The sequence below is a fragment of the Nannospalax galili genome, unplaced genomic scaffold (genome assembly GCF_000622305.1).
Source record: "Nannospalax galili isolate Female #2095 unplaced genomic scaffold, S.galili_v1.0 scaffold553, whole genome shotgun sequence".
NCBI classification, from domain to species: Eukaryota; Metazoa; Chordata; class Mammalia; order Rodentia; family Spalacidae; genus Nannospalax; species Nannospalax galili.
The window spans coordinates 2,265,740-2,285,245 of NW_008336313.1; the positions used below are offsets into that span (position 1 = coordinate 2,265,740).

Here is a 19,506-nt window from a genome sequence, read left to right on the forward strand (position 1 = left end):
CTGAACAGAGGATGTGCAGGGCCTGAGGGGTATTTCATAGCTGAACCAAGGCTCCACACGCTTCTGTGAAATTACTCAATTGTTTTAGGTATGATGGCTGTAGACAGTATTTGTACATCTGTAGTCTCTCTGATTTTCAACAATACTTTCATTTTCCCCTCAAATGGGGGTTTGTTTCCAAGAATGGAGGAAATGCATTGGATAATACACTGTTCCAGGTGTAAATTTCTGAGCTAAAAATGTTGGCTATCCTTGACATGCTCTTCATCCATTTGCTATGCTCAGCTTGACGTTTAGCCATCATTTCTTTGGTAAACCCCCCGCCCCCCACATGTATTTATTCTTTTTACTTATGTGTCTGATGGCTGAGGTTGAGGGCAGTGGAGCAGCTGGGGGGAAGACAGATCTGGACCAGGCTCTGATACTGAGTTTTGTGACCAGGACTGAGTTATCACTTTGAACTTGGTTTCTTGATCTGCCAAATCACCAATGTCCTAAGATCTGTAGTTAAGAATTATATTTGTTGATTCAACCCCAGGTGGCTCGAACTCAGTCTCCTCTCTCTCTCTCTCTCTCTCTCTCTCTCTCTCTCTCTCTCTCTCTCTCTCTCTCTCCCTCTCTCTGCTATTTGAATAACACCTTTTAACAGTGTGTTTGCTTCCTCAGTTGGACATATCGCTCTGAACTTTCTCTCGAGTAACTCTTACCTTTCCCTGGCCTCCAAGCTTGCTGAAGGCCAGCAGAACCCTTTCCCTCCTATCATCTGGCACTCAGTCCACATAGGAGAAGGGATACAAGGATCTGCATTTCAGTCAAGTTATGTTGTAGCCAAGGTATTTGCCACTTTTTGCCTTAAAGAAGTCAAAGTTGTTAGGGAAAATCCTTAACTTCCAACTGTTTTTAACAGCAGGTAACTGCTCTGAGCCACAGTGCCGTGGGTGCCTGCACACTTGCTCTGAAACAGTCACCTACGCCACTTGTATAATGTGTGCAGTGAACACGGCTGGAGAAGCCTAGGCGAAGCTGGAAACCCCAGGCTAGGTGTTAGGAGGAACGGCAGGAGAGGCACTGCTTGTCTATAAAGGCACGAGGCTGCATCTGAAGGATGAAATCCCAAGTTTGCATTTTGGGCAATTTATGTATATTCCATCAATAAAAGATGAAGAAGCAGATTAACTGGGCCTTAATTAAGGAGATAATGGTATAAAGTTTTATTTATTCATGGGCTTCACTGGCCAAGTTCAGTCTTCTACTTACAAATTTAACCCTTTAATGAAAGAGAGTGCAGCTTCCTCTAGCTCAGTTATTAAGAATTAGGAGTAGTCTCTCCTGGTAACATGTTAAAAAAAGATCAAATAAGGGCATAAAGATTAAACATGGAAATAGTGACCAAACTCTCAAAGATTCTAGAAAGAAAATCAAAGCTGCTTTCTTCCTTCTTAGATTGGTGGCCAATTCACTTAAATATGCATCTCCCAGAGCCCGGTGAAAGTAAGGGAAAAACACAATTGAATAACAAAATCTGCCGTCCTAAGTGACCCTTATTAGGTATTTGTTTCGGCAGTCAGTGAGTATTTCTTGAAGTATCTTTTTGGACGATCAAGAGCCTGACCCAGGAAAGGGAACCCCATAGAAAACAATGGAAGCAAACCCCTAATTTTAAGTGGCAGGTTGTTTCTTTAGGCTTGTTATATGAAGCTTTAACAGAGTTTACAGGTAAACACAGAGCCTTTGGGGGGTAAGTGCTCTAGTTCTCTATGACTAGAGAGAGAAGCACAGAGCAGTCTTTTGAGAGCACGTTCTGGAGCTCTTGTGCATAGCACTGGGCAATACTGATGGACAACAGTAATCAAGTATTGTCAGTATATGTGTGAACAAACCTTGCAGAAGCCCTGGAAAACCAGGCTCAGGACTAGCTGCAAGTTGAGTGTGTAAATGCCAAGTCTGATACTTGCAACTGTGTAAACTGGAGTAAATGATTTGATATCTCTGAGCCTCAATTTTTGCATTTGTAAAATGGGGAAATTTTTAGTACTTAAACTGTAGTTATTGGGAGATTGAAATAATGGGCTGTAGTTGTTATTATTGAAAATTAAAGGCCCTCTGGGTTCTTCTGGTAAAGAAACTGGCTGATTTTATTTACTGTACTGCTTCCCAAACATGTGTTTTCCTTTGAGGGGGAGCTGAGGCCTGAGGGCACAGCGAACGATACATGGTATAGGTGAACCTCCAGCCCTCTCTATGATCTTTTTGGAAGCTCTCTCTTTACAAAGCACACATGCATTTATAGACACAGAGCAAGCCCTGGGAGATAGAGTGGGGAATATAGGATAGTGACAAACACAATCCTTTCTGTATCTAATTCTGAACACCTCATACCTGACTGCCTCTTTCCAAACACATAACAAACAGGTTGCACACAGTACTTCCTGAAAGATGCCGAGACCAAGCCAGCCTTCAAATGAAGGGCCACTGAGGCTCTCACCAGGTGAACTTGAGCAACAGTAAGTACATGACATGGAAACATCTTGATGTCTCTTTGGTACGCATGGCAAGTGTTCCTATCCTCTCATAATTAGAAAACTTCAAATAAAAACGATAAAACTAAATTCAGTGTGGCGGTTTGTGTCATGAGTCCTATTGCTATCACTGTGCTTAGAGCTGGCTTAGTGGCCTGACGTATGTCAAATGGTGAGGTCAGAGAAGTCCGATTAGATTCCTCACGTACAGCGAGGGTACAATAGCTCATGCATTGTCAGTGTCCAAACCTTAGGATCTTCCTCCCCACATGTTGACCTACAAAATCTAGGCCCCGTGTGAGGCTGCTGACAAAAAAAAAAATATCAGCCATGTAACCTATGATCCACTGTGACTGTGACATCTAGCCCTCTAGAATTTTCCTGAATTCTAAACAATGACATCACAGTTTTTGTTATTGAAAACAAAAAGTCTTCACCTCCTAACTGTAGGATACATTTCAAGGCACTTCTAGGGCTGGGAGTGCAGGACAGAACACATCCACAGACTTGGACTATGACTGGAGCATTCAATGGACATAGCACAGGGCCACATGACACCAGACCCAAGGAGGAATGGCAGAAGCCCTGCAGCCAGCCAGTCGCCAGGCAGGAAGAGGGTGTTGCTTACACTGTAGCAGCCACAGCCATTCTCCGGCACACGAAGCACACTCAAACAGTAAGACATACCACTGGTGGTCCCCGTACCACTGCCGGAGCCAGGTCCGGGGGATGAAACCACAGTCCTGTAGGTGGGTGGTGGTGGGGGAGGTGGAGTTGCTCTCTGTCCCAACCCACACTCTTTAGGAGATGAGAGTGTTTCTAAGTAATCATCTTTAATGAAGGTCTGCTCAGCAACTTTCTTCTGGACTTCTTCTAAATTGAGCGGAGATGGTACATTGCGAGGACCGGGAGGCCCTGGGGGACCTGGAGGGCCTGGGGGGCCGGGCAGGCCTGGAGCTGGGGAGTCAGCTGGGATGTCTGATGCAGCTGGTGGGGATACCACCGTTTCCCTTGGAGTCAACTCTGGAGTAATAATGTGTTCCGGGGATGCATCAGAGAAATGGACCCACTTCTCTTCAGTATCAACAGCAACAGACTTGGGGGACAACACTGGGCCAAAAATGCTGTCCAAGTCACTGATGGATGGTAGTTTCTCAATTTTGGCCTCTGTGGCTGACTGGTCATTTCCTGTAGTTAAAGTAGTTGATTTTAAATTTGTATTAGCTCTTCATCTTATTTGTATGGGGGAAGGGGTGGGGGGGCAAAGTTTGGTAAGCATATCACACCTGGTAAGGTGCCTCAATGAGCAGTTCTCAAGATGTAAAAATATCTTTATTGGATTAGGTGCTGAGGGGCAGGGGAGAGCTGCCCACCTCCATGTGTGAGCACATATTTCTATGCTAGTGTTTACACCTTTGCAAGGTGACCATGGGTGGTCACTTCACCATCACTTAAAGTGCTGAGGAATGTATTGTTCTCAAGGCTGCTCACAATGAAGCAATGGGGACCATTTTGAGAGTCACGGAAGCCTGCAGGCTCTGAAAATTTCCCAAAGGGATGTCATTTCTGAAAACCTGGCCTACTGAAATACATATAACACAAGATTTGAGCCCTGAAACTCCCCCTCATAGTCTTACAAAGAATCTGCAGTCTAGTATGCTAAATTGAATGTTTGGTCAAACTAATGGTATATTTGCTAGTTGGAAAAAAAAAAAAAAGAACATCATATTTAGCTACAGATCTTCTACCTTAAATATACCAGAAACACAAAAAGATTATTTAAGGAGAGAGCCCCACATAAATGTGTACAAATACACACAACACACTCCATACACAATACACACAGAGGACTCTGTGAAGGCCTTTGCTACTTATTAGAAATGTCACATATGTATCTGCTTAACAGAGGAGAAAATCATGGAAACAGTTTTAGAATGTCTTTTCTCACAAAGCAGAACTTGTTAACCTCACAGGAATAACTGCAATGTAATCATAGGAATAAATGCAATGTATATCTTTCTGAAGTACAATATAGAAAATTTCCTTTTATTTAAATATTAGCATTGTATTCTTTTAAATTCATACCAATAAGAGAAAAAAAATCAAAAAGTTAATTTCTTCAGCTTGGCATAAAATATTTGATATTTGCAATTTGGAGAACAAACTATTTTTGCTTTTAAACTGAGGATATTCAAATTAGAAATTGCTACCTGAATAACTGGAAGGTGTGGCCATAAGCCATACCTTCCTTTTAAATTACTCTTGGGCTATGTGAACTAGCTTAGTATTTCCGTATTTCTGATTTTAAAGAACTTATCTTCCAAGGTTTCAAAGCTGCAGATAAAAGAGGTATTGTTTACATGGCTGGCAATACTTACAGTTTTGTTGCTTGTAGGTTTACATATATCTAACACAATTTATAGAGACATAGGTCTTCAAATACTTTGAACTTGCAAAGCTTTCCTTCCTGATTCATCTAAAGATTTTTTATTGGGCTTAAGTCAATATAAATTTCATTAATGACTCTCTCTAACTTCTGCTTTGATGATAAATGCCCTCCTCTGTCCCTGTCAAACCCACCAGCCTACATAGAGGGCAAAGCATAGACATGCTACAGGATTCCAAAGGTGATAAAAAAAAAAAAAAAGCCACACTCTAGGGCCAGGTGCATAAAGTCACCACTGCTAGCTTTGACTTGCTTGTCCGGCACAACGTGGCAGACTGTATACTGCATGAATGCATAGTATTGGTTTTAATAGAAGAAAACCAAAGCTTCAAAAATGGCATCTCTAAGAAGATGCAGCAATTCTGGCTGCATTTTACAGTCTTTACCCGATGTTTTGCGATGCAATGATTAAACATTTGAATGATTGCTGGGCAAAGTCATCCCACCAACAGTGTTCTGCTCATTCTGTGAACCATTTTATGCTTTTATAGACCAGACAATTTCAGTTCTAGCAAAAGTTTTATTGACTCTCAAAAAAGACAAATTGTAATTTTGAGACATTAATTTTTTTTTTTTTTGGTATTTTTGAGACAGGGTCTCCCTGTAGCCCCAGCTGTCCTGGAACTCACTATGTAGGCCAGGCTGGCCTTGAACTCACAGAGATCCACCTGCCTCTGCCTCCCCAGTGCTGGGATTAAAGGCATGCACCACCACGCCTGGCAACAGTCACTAATTTTTAACTCATTAAAATGAAAGTCAACAAAGCGAATGTTTGACTAAACGGCTGACTTTTCATATTATGACTGTTTTATTTTATAAGTAAATGAAGTCCTCAGTCTACACATGCTGAAGAAAACCTGAGCTGTGTGTGTATGTGAAGCACAGAGTACACCTTACATATCACATCCCTTACAGCGTCCCGCACAGCAAAGTGCGATGAGAAAAACACCACCAACACGGTGCATGTTAGCATAGCCTATACTTTCCAACACATCAAGGGCATGTTGAAGTCTATCATCTCAGAACTGGAAAAAACCTCATTTACCTGGTGCGACCGTTAAGGGGGAGCCTGTCCGAGGTGGGGTGGCTGGTACATTTTTTGGAGGCAGTGGTGGAGGTGCTACAAAGACACAAGAAGTCAAGCGTTACTGATCTCATTCTTCCGAAATTATACAGCACGCCGAAATGAGCAGGAATGGGGCTTCATTCACACACCTAACAGTGGAAATGGGTTAGCCAGGGGCTAAATTTTTTAAATTGCAAAGCCAAAAGACTGAAGTATGCAGAGTTGTCCATTTTATAACCATAAGGATCTTCTTTCAAAAGAATGTCAGACAGTAACAACAATATCAACATTTCATTTATTCAGCACACCTCAAGCCACGACTAAGTCCCACCTCCTCTACTGGGAGCCAGGGACATTGGGCTGAATAAAATCGTCTCAGTTCTGGAGGAATTGGGACCGACACAAGTCACAGGCAGTTCTAGTCCAGGGAGTGATGAGGGAAACAATAATGGTCAGGTGGGCGGTTCAAGGGGGCTTCAAATCCTGTCTAGATATTGTTGCCTACATTGAGTCTGGACGGATTTTGGAATATTATGCTTTTAAAAATCTTAATATATTCTCAGAAGTCAGAAGTGAAGTGATGTAGATCAAAGAAGAATCAACAGATTAGATAAACTGCTGCAGAATAAAATCTAAGATGCGAAAAGCACAGCATTTCGGCCCCTCACAGAAGATTCAGCCTTCTGAACATGCCTCGTTTCGTAGATGGAGTCAGGAATTATTCTTTCAACAGGAACATTTTTCTTCTTCCTTTAAATGTACATTTCCTCATCATTGGCTGCGTTTGGTAGATTCAGGAGTTTACGAGATAGTCATAAACCGTACCTAACTTCAGTTGTGAGCCTGAGTGTGGTCCCACCTTTCATAATGTAAAAGCAGATTGAGCTAGGTGAGCCCAAATCTGGATAGTTCTTACCAGTATATTTTTACCTCCACAACTCAGACATTCCTTTCCTTCCCACCTCTAGCATTCTTCTTAATCCCCCGAAGACTAGGGATTATGTGGCTCTTAATCTTGGCTATGAGCTGCTGAAGACTATTCCACAGAGGTTCGGGGCCAGTCAGAGGTTCTGTTCATCTTTATAAAAAGTCAAGATCGTAATCAACTAGATATTATAAGATGAATAAAATACTATAAAGTCTAACCTAAAGAGGAAACACGTATGCTGCAACCACAAAATAAGCAGCACTTCCAGATGCTACCAATTCAACAGTGGTCTCGGCTGTGCTAAGTGGACACACAGCATGTGAAACTCCCAACTCTGAAATACCAACATGCCAGGTACATACATATTTTCTTTTGCCTTCTTGTCGCTTAGGAAGAAGAGTTTTGTAGGAATAATTTGGATAGCTCAGATCTGTAAAGAAGGTCATTCAAGGGAGTTAAGGCTTTTTCATTGACTTTGTTGTAGGAAGAAACACCAAAGAAAAATCCCAACTCCATGCTTCAAACCCTTTCCAATACGGTTTCCATGGCCCAAAGGTTTTAAGAAAAGCCGCTGACAGTGCTGCTTTTCCCATCCTGTTTTTGAGGAAAATACTTTTGCAAAGCCTGAACCACAAGGTTTTGTAGTAACAGTATTCTGAACAAATCCCCTTTTAGCCTTTAGTTCTGATGCCCCTTGGCTGATTCTTGTGATCAGTTTTAGACATCCAAGCAAAGCCCTGGGGATGCTGAACCGGAGGAAGTGTTTGTTGACCTCTTTGTGTCTCAAGGTATAAAAAGACCTTCTGTGCTCCTTAACTCCCCAATTACTTTCCCTAAGATTTAGTCCTCCCATGGGTATTTTAAAGAGCACCTTTTATATACATCCTGCCTGTTGAAGACTTCAAAGAGCCATCAGTAGTTGGCTTGCCTAAGCGAGAAACCCATTCAGCCTAACTAGTGCAACTCACTACAGGTGAGGGGTTAGAGAGTCCTCTGGGCAAGCCTTCTCTAGACACCTGGGCTAGAATCAGCAGTTTGACATCAAGTTGTCCTGATTTTGCCTCAGCATCTCTACCATAGAGCCTATTTATCTTGCTTTCCAAGGCATTCCTTCCTGTCAAGTGGGTCCTTTCTGTCCTGTCAGTCGCAGTTGTTCACTGGTGCTAGCAGAGACCTAGCGCCTTGCTCAGCTCTGTGTTGTGTGCTTGCCCAGTGCCTTAAGCTTAACCACTTCTCACTTGTACATATCCATGTGGATGGACTGAATGAGCAAAGGAGCATGTGAGCTGTCAGAAGGCACTGACTCACGGTTAACAATGCTACTTCAGTTTATTAGTTTATCCCAGAGAAGGTAACCTGGCCAGGCCACTTTAACTCAAAAGCCTATTACAACAATCACATACATCTCTTCTTACTGTCATGAATGTTGCTTACCCTGATCTTCTGAGTTGCCTAATTTACTATGCAGACAGGGAGTAAAGTGAGTCACTTATTTTTCCAGACAAAGCAGACACATAACTTACTTCCAGTGGGAAAAGGTCTTGCTATCTTAGGCGACTCCGTGGTCGGGTTAACTGGTTGGCCTGAACCCCATATCTCAGGCTGATCTAAAAGAACTGGAAAAATAAAGAGAATTTCCCAAGATAAGTACAAATTTCAATTTAAAGTTGGCTTCACAAAGTGATCTTCCTCACTGCCTCTGACTAGAAATTTAGAGTGTGTTGCTCCATATTCTTTTTCAAGCAGAAAATAAGAACAGGATGTGGCATTTGGGGGTGCAAGGGGCATCTCCATGTGTACATAAAGATGAATTTTTAAAAATTCAGAATAGAACCACTTTCCTTGGCTTGTCACCTAAGACATTCTGAATATCAACACATACACTGTCTCCATTTCTGGTACCATTTTTAAAGCTCAGGCATTATTGCATGCAGATTTATTTTGTTTGTTTATTAAAAGTCTTCTATGAATACGTTTCAGTACTGAAAGTGTCTGGATGCATGCAGTACTTGCTTTTTTTTTGGTCTTTTTGAGACGGTCTCCCTGTAGTCCCACCTGACCTGAGCTCACTATGTAGACCAGGCTGGCCTTGAACTCACAACGATCTGCCTGCCTCTGCCTCCCAAGTACTGGGATTAAAAGCCTGTGCCACCATGCCTGGCTGTAGTTGCTATTTTTAAAGGTTGTTCTAGGGTTTTCATCTTTCACAGTATCATAAAGAGAATTATTCCAAAGATACTTGGTGAACATTTTAAGAGAATCAGAAAATCAAATAGTTGTTTAGATATCTGAAGTATCTAGGCAATTAGGTATTCATCTAAGAGCAATGAATTTAACATAGTTTTCTTCTTGTTCTGATGCTTTGATTGCTATGATCTTGTGCAAATAACCAGTAATTCTCCTTAAGTACCACTGAAATGAATTGTACTGCAGTGTACAGACTGCAAAAGCGAATTTAGATGTGGATTTTAATGTAGCCTCTAGCTTTAATGTAGAAGCTTGGACAAGTCATTTAGCCTCTCTGAGCTTCCCTCCTGAAGTGCAAAGGGGAGACAATAAGAAAAACCCAGGAGTAACTGAGAGGGATAAACAAGGTGTCAGGCGCACACAACAAACACACATGTATGTGTGTGTACATCTGTATATTTATATATGTGTACATGTATAATGTATATGCATCTATATGCATAGAAGTGTACATAAATTATGCACCAAAGGCCAGTAGCTGTTATTGTATATTTCAGCTCTTATAGTGCCACCGTTTGGGGGACACTAGTGCCTCTTTTGGGAGAGAAAACCAATGAGTAGAGCTGTCAAACATCATCCTTAGAAAAAGTAGAGGAGCTGAGACAGGGTGCAGGCATACCTGATCCCTAAATATAAGGTTTCCCATCTCAGGTCTTCTAAACTAATGATAGAAGAATTAGTCAAAAGAATTAAGAGTGAGCAGATAAGAAACGGAGGCATGGTCGGGGGAAGAGCTGATGTGGTTGGTGCAAATATTGGAACGTTACAGAACCTTCAGGGCTGAAGCCACCTGAAGAGCAATGAAGCCAGACTACAGAGTGAGTCCAGATGTGTGTCTTCTCCTCACCGTGGGCCTCCGCGCAGATCCAGCTCTGTGTGTGTGTGCGTGGGGGAGGGGACAGCATCGTTTGCAAGACTTCCACATGGGACACATTTTAAGAACTGCTTCCATTTTAATGTAAAACTTCTTTATATTTATGAAATTCCTAAACAGGTATATTCAGATGTCACATATCAAATCTCACCTCCTGTCACCATACAGTTGTATTATCAAAAGTGAACTGATTACAGATGATTTAATAAGATGAATGAGAGCCACATTTGGATAGTTCTAAGTTACAGGTACAAAGCCACTGAAGGTATAGTCAGAGATGATCTTTACCCATTTTCCTAACTAAATCACAGAAGTCATTCAGGTGTAGATAGATGGCTGCTGTCTACCTCCCAGAACCATCCTCTAGTTCTCGGTAGAAAAAGAGTGTTAGCTGGTACACGGAACTGGATTCTCTGCAGCACGCTTTGGTTGGAAGTGATATGTGTGTCTTCTAAATCATGTTCCTAGAGCAGCTAGACAGTGGGTTCTTTGGCCACTGTCTTTCTTCTGGGAGGGAGGAAGTGCCAGGGTAATCCTTTGGACTCGAGATGAAGGTGGCCATCGAGAACTGAAGTTGCCCTACTTTCCTCTTGTTTACTTCTACACTGTTAACAAGAAATAAGGTTCTGTCTTGTTTAACTTAAAGTACTTTGAAATCTCTTTATTACTGTAGTTTAGTCTACTTACCATGTTTCCAAGCCTTAAGAACACTTTCCCAGTGGTGCCTAGATGGATACCATCTTATCAAACATATACCTTAGAGTTCCTTTAAAAATATTTTATTTTTAATTAAAAATTATATGTATTTATATGTGTGTGCGTCTGTGTGTATGGTATGTGCATGTAAGTGCAGGTACTGAGGAGGCTAGAAGAGGGTGTCAGGTCCTATGGAGCTGAAGTTACAGGTGATTGTGAGCTACCTGATGTGGGTGCTGGGAACTGAATTCAGGTTCTCTGCAAGAGCAAGTGCTCTTGACCTCTGAGCCGTCTTTCCAGTCCTACTTTAGAGCTCTTAAGTCAAACATTTTTTATATAGACATTCTATATTATCAAACAGTTACTAGAAATACATGCATTGATCATAAATTTCAAGTATAGAATAGATAGATCCCTTTTATAAAGGGGTTACTTTATAGCAACAATATATAGTGTTTATAGGCATTCAAAACATAAGTTGATTTTAAAGTGTTAAATAATGACAGAAATGAAAGCATTTCTCCTGCAGCATTTTATTTCTAATTGCTGAATAATTGGAAGTTCTGCCTGGGTCTTGAGCCATCCAATCCACACTTACACTGATGGGGCGGAAAAGAGCAAATGCCACCGGAGGCTCGACTGCAAGAACAGCGGCCATTATGAGGGTGGGTACCTGGCTCCATTCACATCCACTCTTATATCACCAACAGCTCTCTGGTTCAGAGCATTTACCCCAGGTACAGACTAATGTAGATCTGCATTAATTTTTATCGACCTATTTGTTTGTTTGTTTTGTTTTTGAGATAGGATTTCCCTGTAGCCCCAGCCGGCCTGGAACTCACTATGAAGACCAGGCTGGCCTCAGTCTCACAGAGATCCTCATGCTCTGCTTCCTGAGTGCTGGGATTAAAGGCATCCACCACCATGCCTGACTTTACCAACTATTTTGAGGAGTGAATTTGTTAGCCATTATATAAAATTTCTAGAAGTAAAATATCAAATCCTAAAATAAGAGGTTTGCAAACAAAACTTCTCTTCTGACAGCATACTTCAATATAAACATTTTTCCACACAAGGATCTGATGATGCATTAAAAATATACCTCAGAGGGCTGGAGAGATGGCTCAGAGGTTAAGAGCACTGGCTGCTCTTGCAGAGGACCTGAGTTCGGTTCTCACACCCACATGGCAGACAACAACTGTCTATAACTCCAGTTCCAGGGGATCTGACTCGCTCTTCTGATCTCCTCAGGCATTGCACAAAACGGGTGCACTTACACACATCCAGGCAATACACTCATACACATAAAGTAAAAATAACAAATATTTTTAAAATACACCTCAAACAGATACATTTATTTTTATAGAAGTTATTTTTCAACAAGTCTGTAAGTAACAGTGTTTTTACCTACCTTCTGTCTTCTGTTCATCAAAAGCTGATTCTAATGGTGGTCCAAAGAGGGGAGCGAGGGCCAGAGTGTCATCGGGAGGCTTCTTGCTAAATCACACACATTGGGCAAAATAGATAGAGAGGGATCAAAAATGAATGCTCAAAAATGTACATGAACCTTCAAATATTTTTCTTACTTAAACAACTGTGTGTGTATACATACACACACATGTATACAAAGCTTCTGTTAAGTTGGAAAGTATTATACAAAGATGCCAAATATATTATGAGATAAGAGTCTTGGTGAGAGGTAGATCCTGAGCTTCTAATGGAGACCCAGGGAGCAATTCCAGCGGAAACACAAAAAAGAAGAGAGCAACTTCAGGGCATCGTGTTATTCTGTACAGGGAAGAGATAGGATGGAGATGGCTATAAACAAGGCATCTTTCTGTCACAAGATATATATATATACTATATATATATAGTACATATATAGACAGTTTCTTTTCAAAAAGTACTTTATTTTATTTATTATTTTTATGTGTATTGCCTGCACATATGTAAGTGTACCCATGCCGTGCAGTGCCTGTGGACTCAGAAGAGGGTGTTGGATTCCCCTGGATCTGGAGTTATGAATGGTTGTTACCTTTCATGTGGGTGCTGGGAATCCAACCCGGGTTCTCTGCAAGGGCAGCTGGAGACCACTGAGCCATCTCTCCAGCCCTGAGACATAGTTTCTTATAAAGCCTACATTGACTTGGAACTTGCTATGAGCCCAGGCTATCCTCAAACTCAGGATCCTCCTGCCTCTGCCTCCTGAGTGTGGCGATTACAAGTACGTGCTAGTATATTTGGCCTAAAAACCATCTATGCTTGTCATTAGCATGTCTCTTATTATAGTTAATGCAGTTTATGGTGAGTGAAAGTCAAGCACAGGCCTATTTGATACCCAGGAAGTTTGTGTTGAAATTAAAAGTGTTCTGCCTTCTAATTTCATCCTGCCCCTCCCGCTCAATGGACTGGTGATACCCCAAACTAGAGAGGGAAGAATATTGAGATATCAGAGGAACAGAGGGAGAAAGCACTCATCTTTCCTTCTCATTACTAATCTAGACTGAGGACTAAGAGAAGTCTATACAATCGTCTCCATTTCTTCTCTAGACCTCATCAATGAGCCTGTTGAGTTCAGTGCGTATCATGCAGAGTGATGGTTGAAAAGCAGAGGGGAGAGGCTGGAGGAGGAGGGAAGACAGAGAGAAGTAGTTAAAACATTCACAGCACGTCACATAAAACACAACAGCATCTTTCATGCTCACCTTATAAGTTCTGGAGTTGGGGTGGAGCGCCTGGGTCTTGCTACTTCTTCACCTGACACACAGGACAAAAGACCTTTTTAGGCATCTCTTATCAGTCCCTTCTGTTGTGTCATATGAGCTATGTTTGGAAACACTTGAGATTTAAGTCTCATCAATAAGCATCTCAATATGAAAACTGAAAAAACAAACCCTCCTGGCAAGGTGACAACGGTGTACCTAGCACCTGTAGTAGTATTTTCTCTAGTAGCATTTGCAAAACCTCATTAACCAAAGAACTACCATAAACAAGCCATCAAATGAAGGCTTCTATACTGCAGAGCTGAGTGGAATAGCCTATCCAATCTTCAAATGCCTGTTGCCTCCATGGGTTCTGCTTCTCAATTATCATAAGAGAATAAGTCAGACCATATGTCCATAGCACACAGATCCAGGAGCCACTGCCTGCTCTTTTCTTTAAATGGCAAGAAAATGTGTTACCTTTAACTACGAATTTAGATTTCCCTAAAGTATGTTGTATGTGGTAAGGGACATCATACCTACATATTATTCCTAAATCATCTTGCTTTGGCTGACTGAAATTCTCATATCTGATAGCCTAAGACTGAGTAAGTTGCATCTCCCTTCAGCTCTTTCTGCCTTCCTCCTCTTCCCATCCCCAGCAACAATGTGTTTAATCAAACACAGCTGATTAAATTAATTTCTAAGCGTAACAATACAGCAAGAGCTGACATATATAGGAAGAAAACAATGTTTTTCCAAACATGTATTTATTTCAGAATTTAAATGTTAATTTTTCAGAACCCAGACACCTTCTGTCATAACAAGAATTCTTTGTTGTAGCCATAAATTAAATAAAGCTTTGAAATCAAGCCCAAGAGTATGCAATTTGAATGAAAATATGATCCAGATCCAAGGAACTATTCCTTCTTTTAAACCATACTCTATTTCTGGTAGCTAAGATATACTTACTGGATAAGTTCCTTTTAATTGCACCCTAGAATTAGAAATAAAAACTATAAGGCTTAAGACCACAGATATGTTATGTACAATATGTATTATTTCTGCCATTGCAATTAAAATGAACTCAAAGACGCACAGATTGGAAAACGGAAACTTGTCTCAAAACCGCATTTAAGTTGGACACACGGAAAAATTTTAGAAAGAGAAAAATCAGTTTTTCAGTTTACTCAAAAGTGATGAAGAAGAAGGAGGAGGTAAACCATAAGCCATGGGAATCAACAGAACCTCTTACCTGGGTAGATTTGATAAAGACAAAAAAATAGTTTCTTAAACTAGGACCCTCATGAACTCTAACACATAGACAGTAAATTCAAGCTTTTTATATATTTGGTAATGGAAAATTCAAGAATGTATTTCGGAATACTGTCTGTTCCTGGTCAGGATCCCCAGGCTGTTCATAGAAACAGTCATCAGTTATTGACAGGATTTAAAAAGTAAAAGTGATAAACATTAAAGTCTATTCATTTGCCACTGAATGGAGTGTTTTACACAGAGACCCCAGAAACCCCATTCTCCCCACTCATCCTCCCCTCTGGTTTCGCCCACCTGCCTGCCACCAGTCTACTAAGCAAGAGTCATCATTTCATCATCCATCAGAATGCAAACAAGCCCTGGCAGGAATAACAAATGCAAGTCATCTCTAGAGCTACAATGTCTTGGCACAAATGTATTAAGATAATAGGAGAAATGATTCAAGAAAAAGTCCTGATGCGAAGTCAGAAGCCGTGAAAGGTTCTTCATATAGATACTTCTAGAAAAGTAGGACACCTGGAGTATGGTGTCATGAGGTGGGGATGGCTTGGCATGGTGTGTCTTAGGAGAAAAGCAGGGTACGGTTCAAGACAGGGAAGTGCATAAGACGGTGCCAAGGGGAGCTGAACACATTTCCACCTTCTCACTGTGGGGAAGGCTGGAGTTGTGTGCTGTCTTTACCTAGATTATAGCATTAATGATATAAGGCATCACAATCCAGCACTCTACAGTAGACCCATGAGAAGTTAGTTGCTCTTCATTTTCCCTAAAGATTGACATATCAGAATTCTCTATCCCATTTTGGGTCCATTTACAACAGAGGAACAGATTGAACCAGAACAAATACATTAAATGTTTCCTGGTAGGTAGCTTAATCTCTGACTATATTTTCTGGCTTATATTGCCCCAAAATGGCAATTTGTTTTGCCTTATTCTGTGTGCCAGTTAGAGAATGATCATATTATTAGTTATGTAATAAACGTGCTAATTTAAAACTGCTTTGGTTGTTAGGTGAGTCTAACACAAATATATATTCTGTGCTCAGGTAACTGGAGAACAGACTAAGTGGAGTTTAAATGCTTTTCTGGGCTGTGGACCCTCGGATATAAGAATTGTGTTAATAAGGTGTGAAGGAAGAGATATAGGGGCTTTAGTTCCAAGTAGAAAATCACCATAATATTAATGAGCTGGCACTGAGGGAACGGGGCTCACTCTGCACTGTGAGAACTGAAATTCAGCTGTTAGAAGATGCCAGGGCTTGAACTGAAGACTTTTAGGTCTCTCTGTGCTACTCACTGCATTAAAATGCAATGCCCAAGGAAGCAAGGAAAGAGTTTGGCTCTTTCCTTCCACAGATAGTTATTACAGGAAAGCACCTACACCTCATCAACGACTTTCTAAGCACAAGCCAAACAGGAAAGAAATATACAAGAAAGCTTGGCTGCTCTGAAATGAGACATAAACTAATGTTAATTTAGAAAGGAACAGATTTGAATACCCAGCAGCAAGCCAGTTACAACAGAAAAGACAGTCCCCTTGTCGGTTGGGTGTGTCACACAGGCCTTTGGTGGGCCTGATGCAGCCACTTGACAAGTCTAGAATGAAGCCGGGTGCTGTCGCCCGACAAGCCACACCCAGGAAGGAAGCCCATTGAATCAAACCTCTACAAGTGACCATGTTTTCTTCCTTTCAGTTATTATTGCTGGTAGGTCTATGAATGAGTTCATATACATATACATATATAATAAACATCACAAATACATTAATAATATATAAATATAAAATACCCTTTTCATTTAAAATTATGTGTAGTGAATCACTTTTCTCTATTTTGAATTAATGATTCCTCATGAGTTACTTGTCAAGATCCGAGATGTCACCTAACATCTCAGGTGTTGGGTTGGAATCATCATACCTAAATAGCCTCTGAATATCCATCACTGGAGATGCTATCTTGTAGTTTAAACAGAAAACCACCAACTAGCAATCTTAGGTGAGGTATCTGCCCAAACAGTGATTGATTATTGATTGACACAGGCTTAGGGATATTTTGGACAGTACTGTTTTTTCTCTTCCTTGCCCTCCCTCTCATCTCTCCTCTCCTCTCTTTCCTTTGCTTTGCCTCCCTTCTGCTCCCACCTCTCCATTTTGTTAAGCATCCCCAGACAGACTTGGAGTTCACTGTGTAGCCCTGGGTGGCTTTGAACTTGCAGTGATTTTCCTGCCTTCAAGTGATGGGCTGCAGCACTGTACATGGCATATTTCTTCGCTTAAGGAACCGATTAGGTAGATGGGATTATTGCAAATGGCAGAGTTTAAAGTATTGCTTTAAATTCTTCATGTTGTTCAACCTGAGGAGAATGATGTATCTCACTGTAACCAATGTGAAGTTTCCTAATGGGTATATCTTGCCAACGTTGCCTTAAATGATGAAATTTAGAATTATGCGACAGCTTGGGAAAATCTCCCATTCTTGAGGTAAAAATATGAGTATGTATGAAGGTATATTGACCTATATCAGTTATGGTCCAAGGAAATATTTATATTTTGAATTTGTGCTTTAAGAAAGTAGTTTAGAAATTCCCTTCTTCATGATTTCATTCTTTTATAAATATTTTATTATTTTATTTCATGTATATGATTGTATCAGCTGTGTTATTTAAGTGTACCTGTGTCATGCAATGCCTGAGAATTTCAGAAAAAGGGTGTCAGATTCCCTTGGAACTAGAGTTATGGACGATTGTTAGCCACCACATGGGTGCTGGGAATCAAACCTGGGTCCTCTGCAAGAACAGTCAGTGCTCTTAACCGCTGAGCCATCTCTCTAACCCCCACAATTTCATTCTTCTAAAAAGATTTTTATTACTTTAAAATTATGTGTATGTTTGTGTGCACACGTGCATGTGAGTGCAGGTGCCTGTGGAGATGAGAAGACAACATTGGATTCCCTGGTGCTGGAGTTACAGGTGGCTGTGGGCCACCTAATGTGGTTGCTGGGAACTGAACTCAGGTCCTCTGCACAAACAGCAAGTGCTCTTACTCTCTAAGCCATCTCTCCAGCTTCACATCCTTTCTTTTTTTTTTTTTTTTTCTTAAATCACTTTATCGTTAACTTCTATGGTGCTTTCTGGCCACCTACCCTCTGGTTCTTGGATTCACACACACAGCTCCCTATCATACACCAGATATACATTATTCGGTACTAATGAGTTTTGTTATGGAGAAATGCTTTCATAATTCTGAAACTCCAACCAGTGAACCAGTTAATCTGCCTCATTTATACTGGGTGATCATAAATTTAACAGGAAAGCAACCTGGTCACCTCCCTTGGTAGCAACTTTGTCTACACGTGTTTAAGATAGAAATGAGAGTTCTTACCGGGCTGCGCCTCTGTGATCAGCAAAAAGGAAGAGAGAACAGATACCTAGTCAGAGAATGATGGATCAGTCAACAGGCTTGGGTGACAGAAGACTTCAAAACAGCTACCCAACACACACTCTAATTTATCAGGCCAGAGAAAGACAGGCAGGCCTGTGACTAGGGCTCCTTTAAGCAACAGATGGCTTCAGAGAACCTTTAAAAGAGACTATTGCATACTGTAGGTTTGCTCATATGGCTGAGCTTTAGGAATCTGTTCACAAGAAAAAGGCAGGGACGTACAAAATCTTTATTAGTGGGTTTATAATGTCTTGCCAAAGTAGTTTTTCTCCAGAATATTTGTGGAGGGGGACTTAGAGGCTATCTAGACAGTCTAAAGAAAATGGCTAAAAGAAAATGTGCTGTTGGGTAACAACAGCACAACCAGCATCATAGGTGACAAGTATTTCCCACATAAGTAGAGCCTGAGGGGAGCTTCCATAATAACTTAGGCAGGATGTTGATTTTCTCTTCATTGTTTTCAGAAAGTATATTTCAGGGGAGGATTTATTTTTCCGTTGTTGTTTTATAAGCATCTGTCCTTGGCCTGGTGTTGTGGGCCTCTTCCAGTAGGCAGCTCCTGACAAACACAGGTGGGAACACTGGAAACTGGCTGGCAACAACCGAGCACTTGTGGACCAGCTGACATCTGGAGAACACACCACGCACACAGGTGACTTCTCTCTTCACTCCTCCGACCTTGGTGATGGCTGTTGTCAATGTGTACCAACAGTCTCAGATGGCTCTCCTTTAGGGTCCTTCTGCTGGAACAGGAATGCCTAGGATGTGGGTGGGGAAGGAGTTGTGCAGTTTTGCTTTCAAGACTCAGTGGAGGCCAGGACTCAAACACAGGGAGAGGAGGTTGCTCAAATGAGGATGAACCGGTCTCTGGAACAAAAGCTTTCTTGGATATCTTGTTCAATTGCCTTGAGATCCAGAGAGGAAAGTGGTTCTGAGATTCAGCTAGTGAATCAGTAGAACAAGGACAGAATTTAGATCTCTGATTTCCCATTTCTGCTCTGTGGGTCCAAGTATGACATGTTGGAAGACTTAATGAAGGGGAGAGCCATGGTGGTTAACATCCAGGCATGGTTAGTCCTCAGACCAGCTTTGTAAGCTCAGACTCTAGACTTGTTAGCCTGAGTGACTTCTAATAGCTTGGACTTGACTGTTGACCTTATTTTGCAGGTACTGATGCATGTTGATCCTATCTTTCATATAAACCTGTCTCTGTGTGATGCAACTTATGTAATATTAGAGTAAAAGGACACTTATCAGGATATATCTGTGGGCTCAAATGATCATACTGACTAACCAGTGTTTTGAGCAAAAAAAT

General features: G+C 41.2%; 1 protein-coding gene across 15 annotated transcripts in view; it reads right to left on the minus strand.

Moving 5' to 3' along the window:
* Nucleotides 1–19,506, minus strand: part of Sgip1 (SH3 domain GRB2 like endophilin interacting protein 1) — a 236,787-nt gene that overhangs the window by 54,087 nt on the left and 163,194 nt on the right. For 7 of the 15 annotated variants that reach the window (XM_008831039.3, XM_008831040.2, XM_008831050.2 and 4 more), the window contains 7 exons: nt 18,132–18,143; nt 14,451–14,475; nt 13,482–13,533; nt 12,188–12,273; nt 8,483–8,575; nt 6,011–6,085; nt 3,207–3,707 (listed from right to left, as the gene is read on the minus strand). In XM_008831039.3, the coding sequence (XP_008829261.1) occupies nt 3,207–3,707; nt 6,011–6,085; nt 8,483–8,575; nt 12,188–12,273; nt 13,482–13,533; nt 14,451–14,475; nt 18,132–18,143 (844 nt within the window). The remainder of the gene's footprint in view (nt 1–3,206; nt 3,708–6,010; nt 6,086–8,482; nt 8,576–12,187; nt 12,274–13,481; nt 13,534–14,450; nt 14,476–18,131; nt 18,144–19,506) is intronic. The other 8 variants (XM_008831045.2, XM_008831048.2, XM_008831046.2 and 5 more) reach the window with 4 other exon arrangements.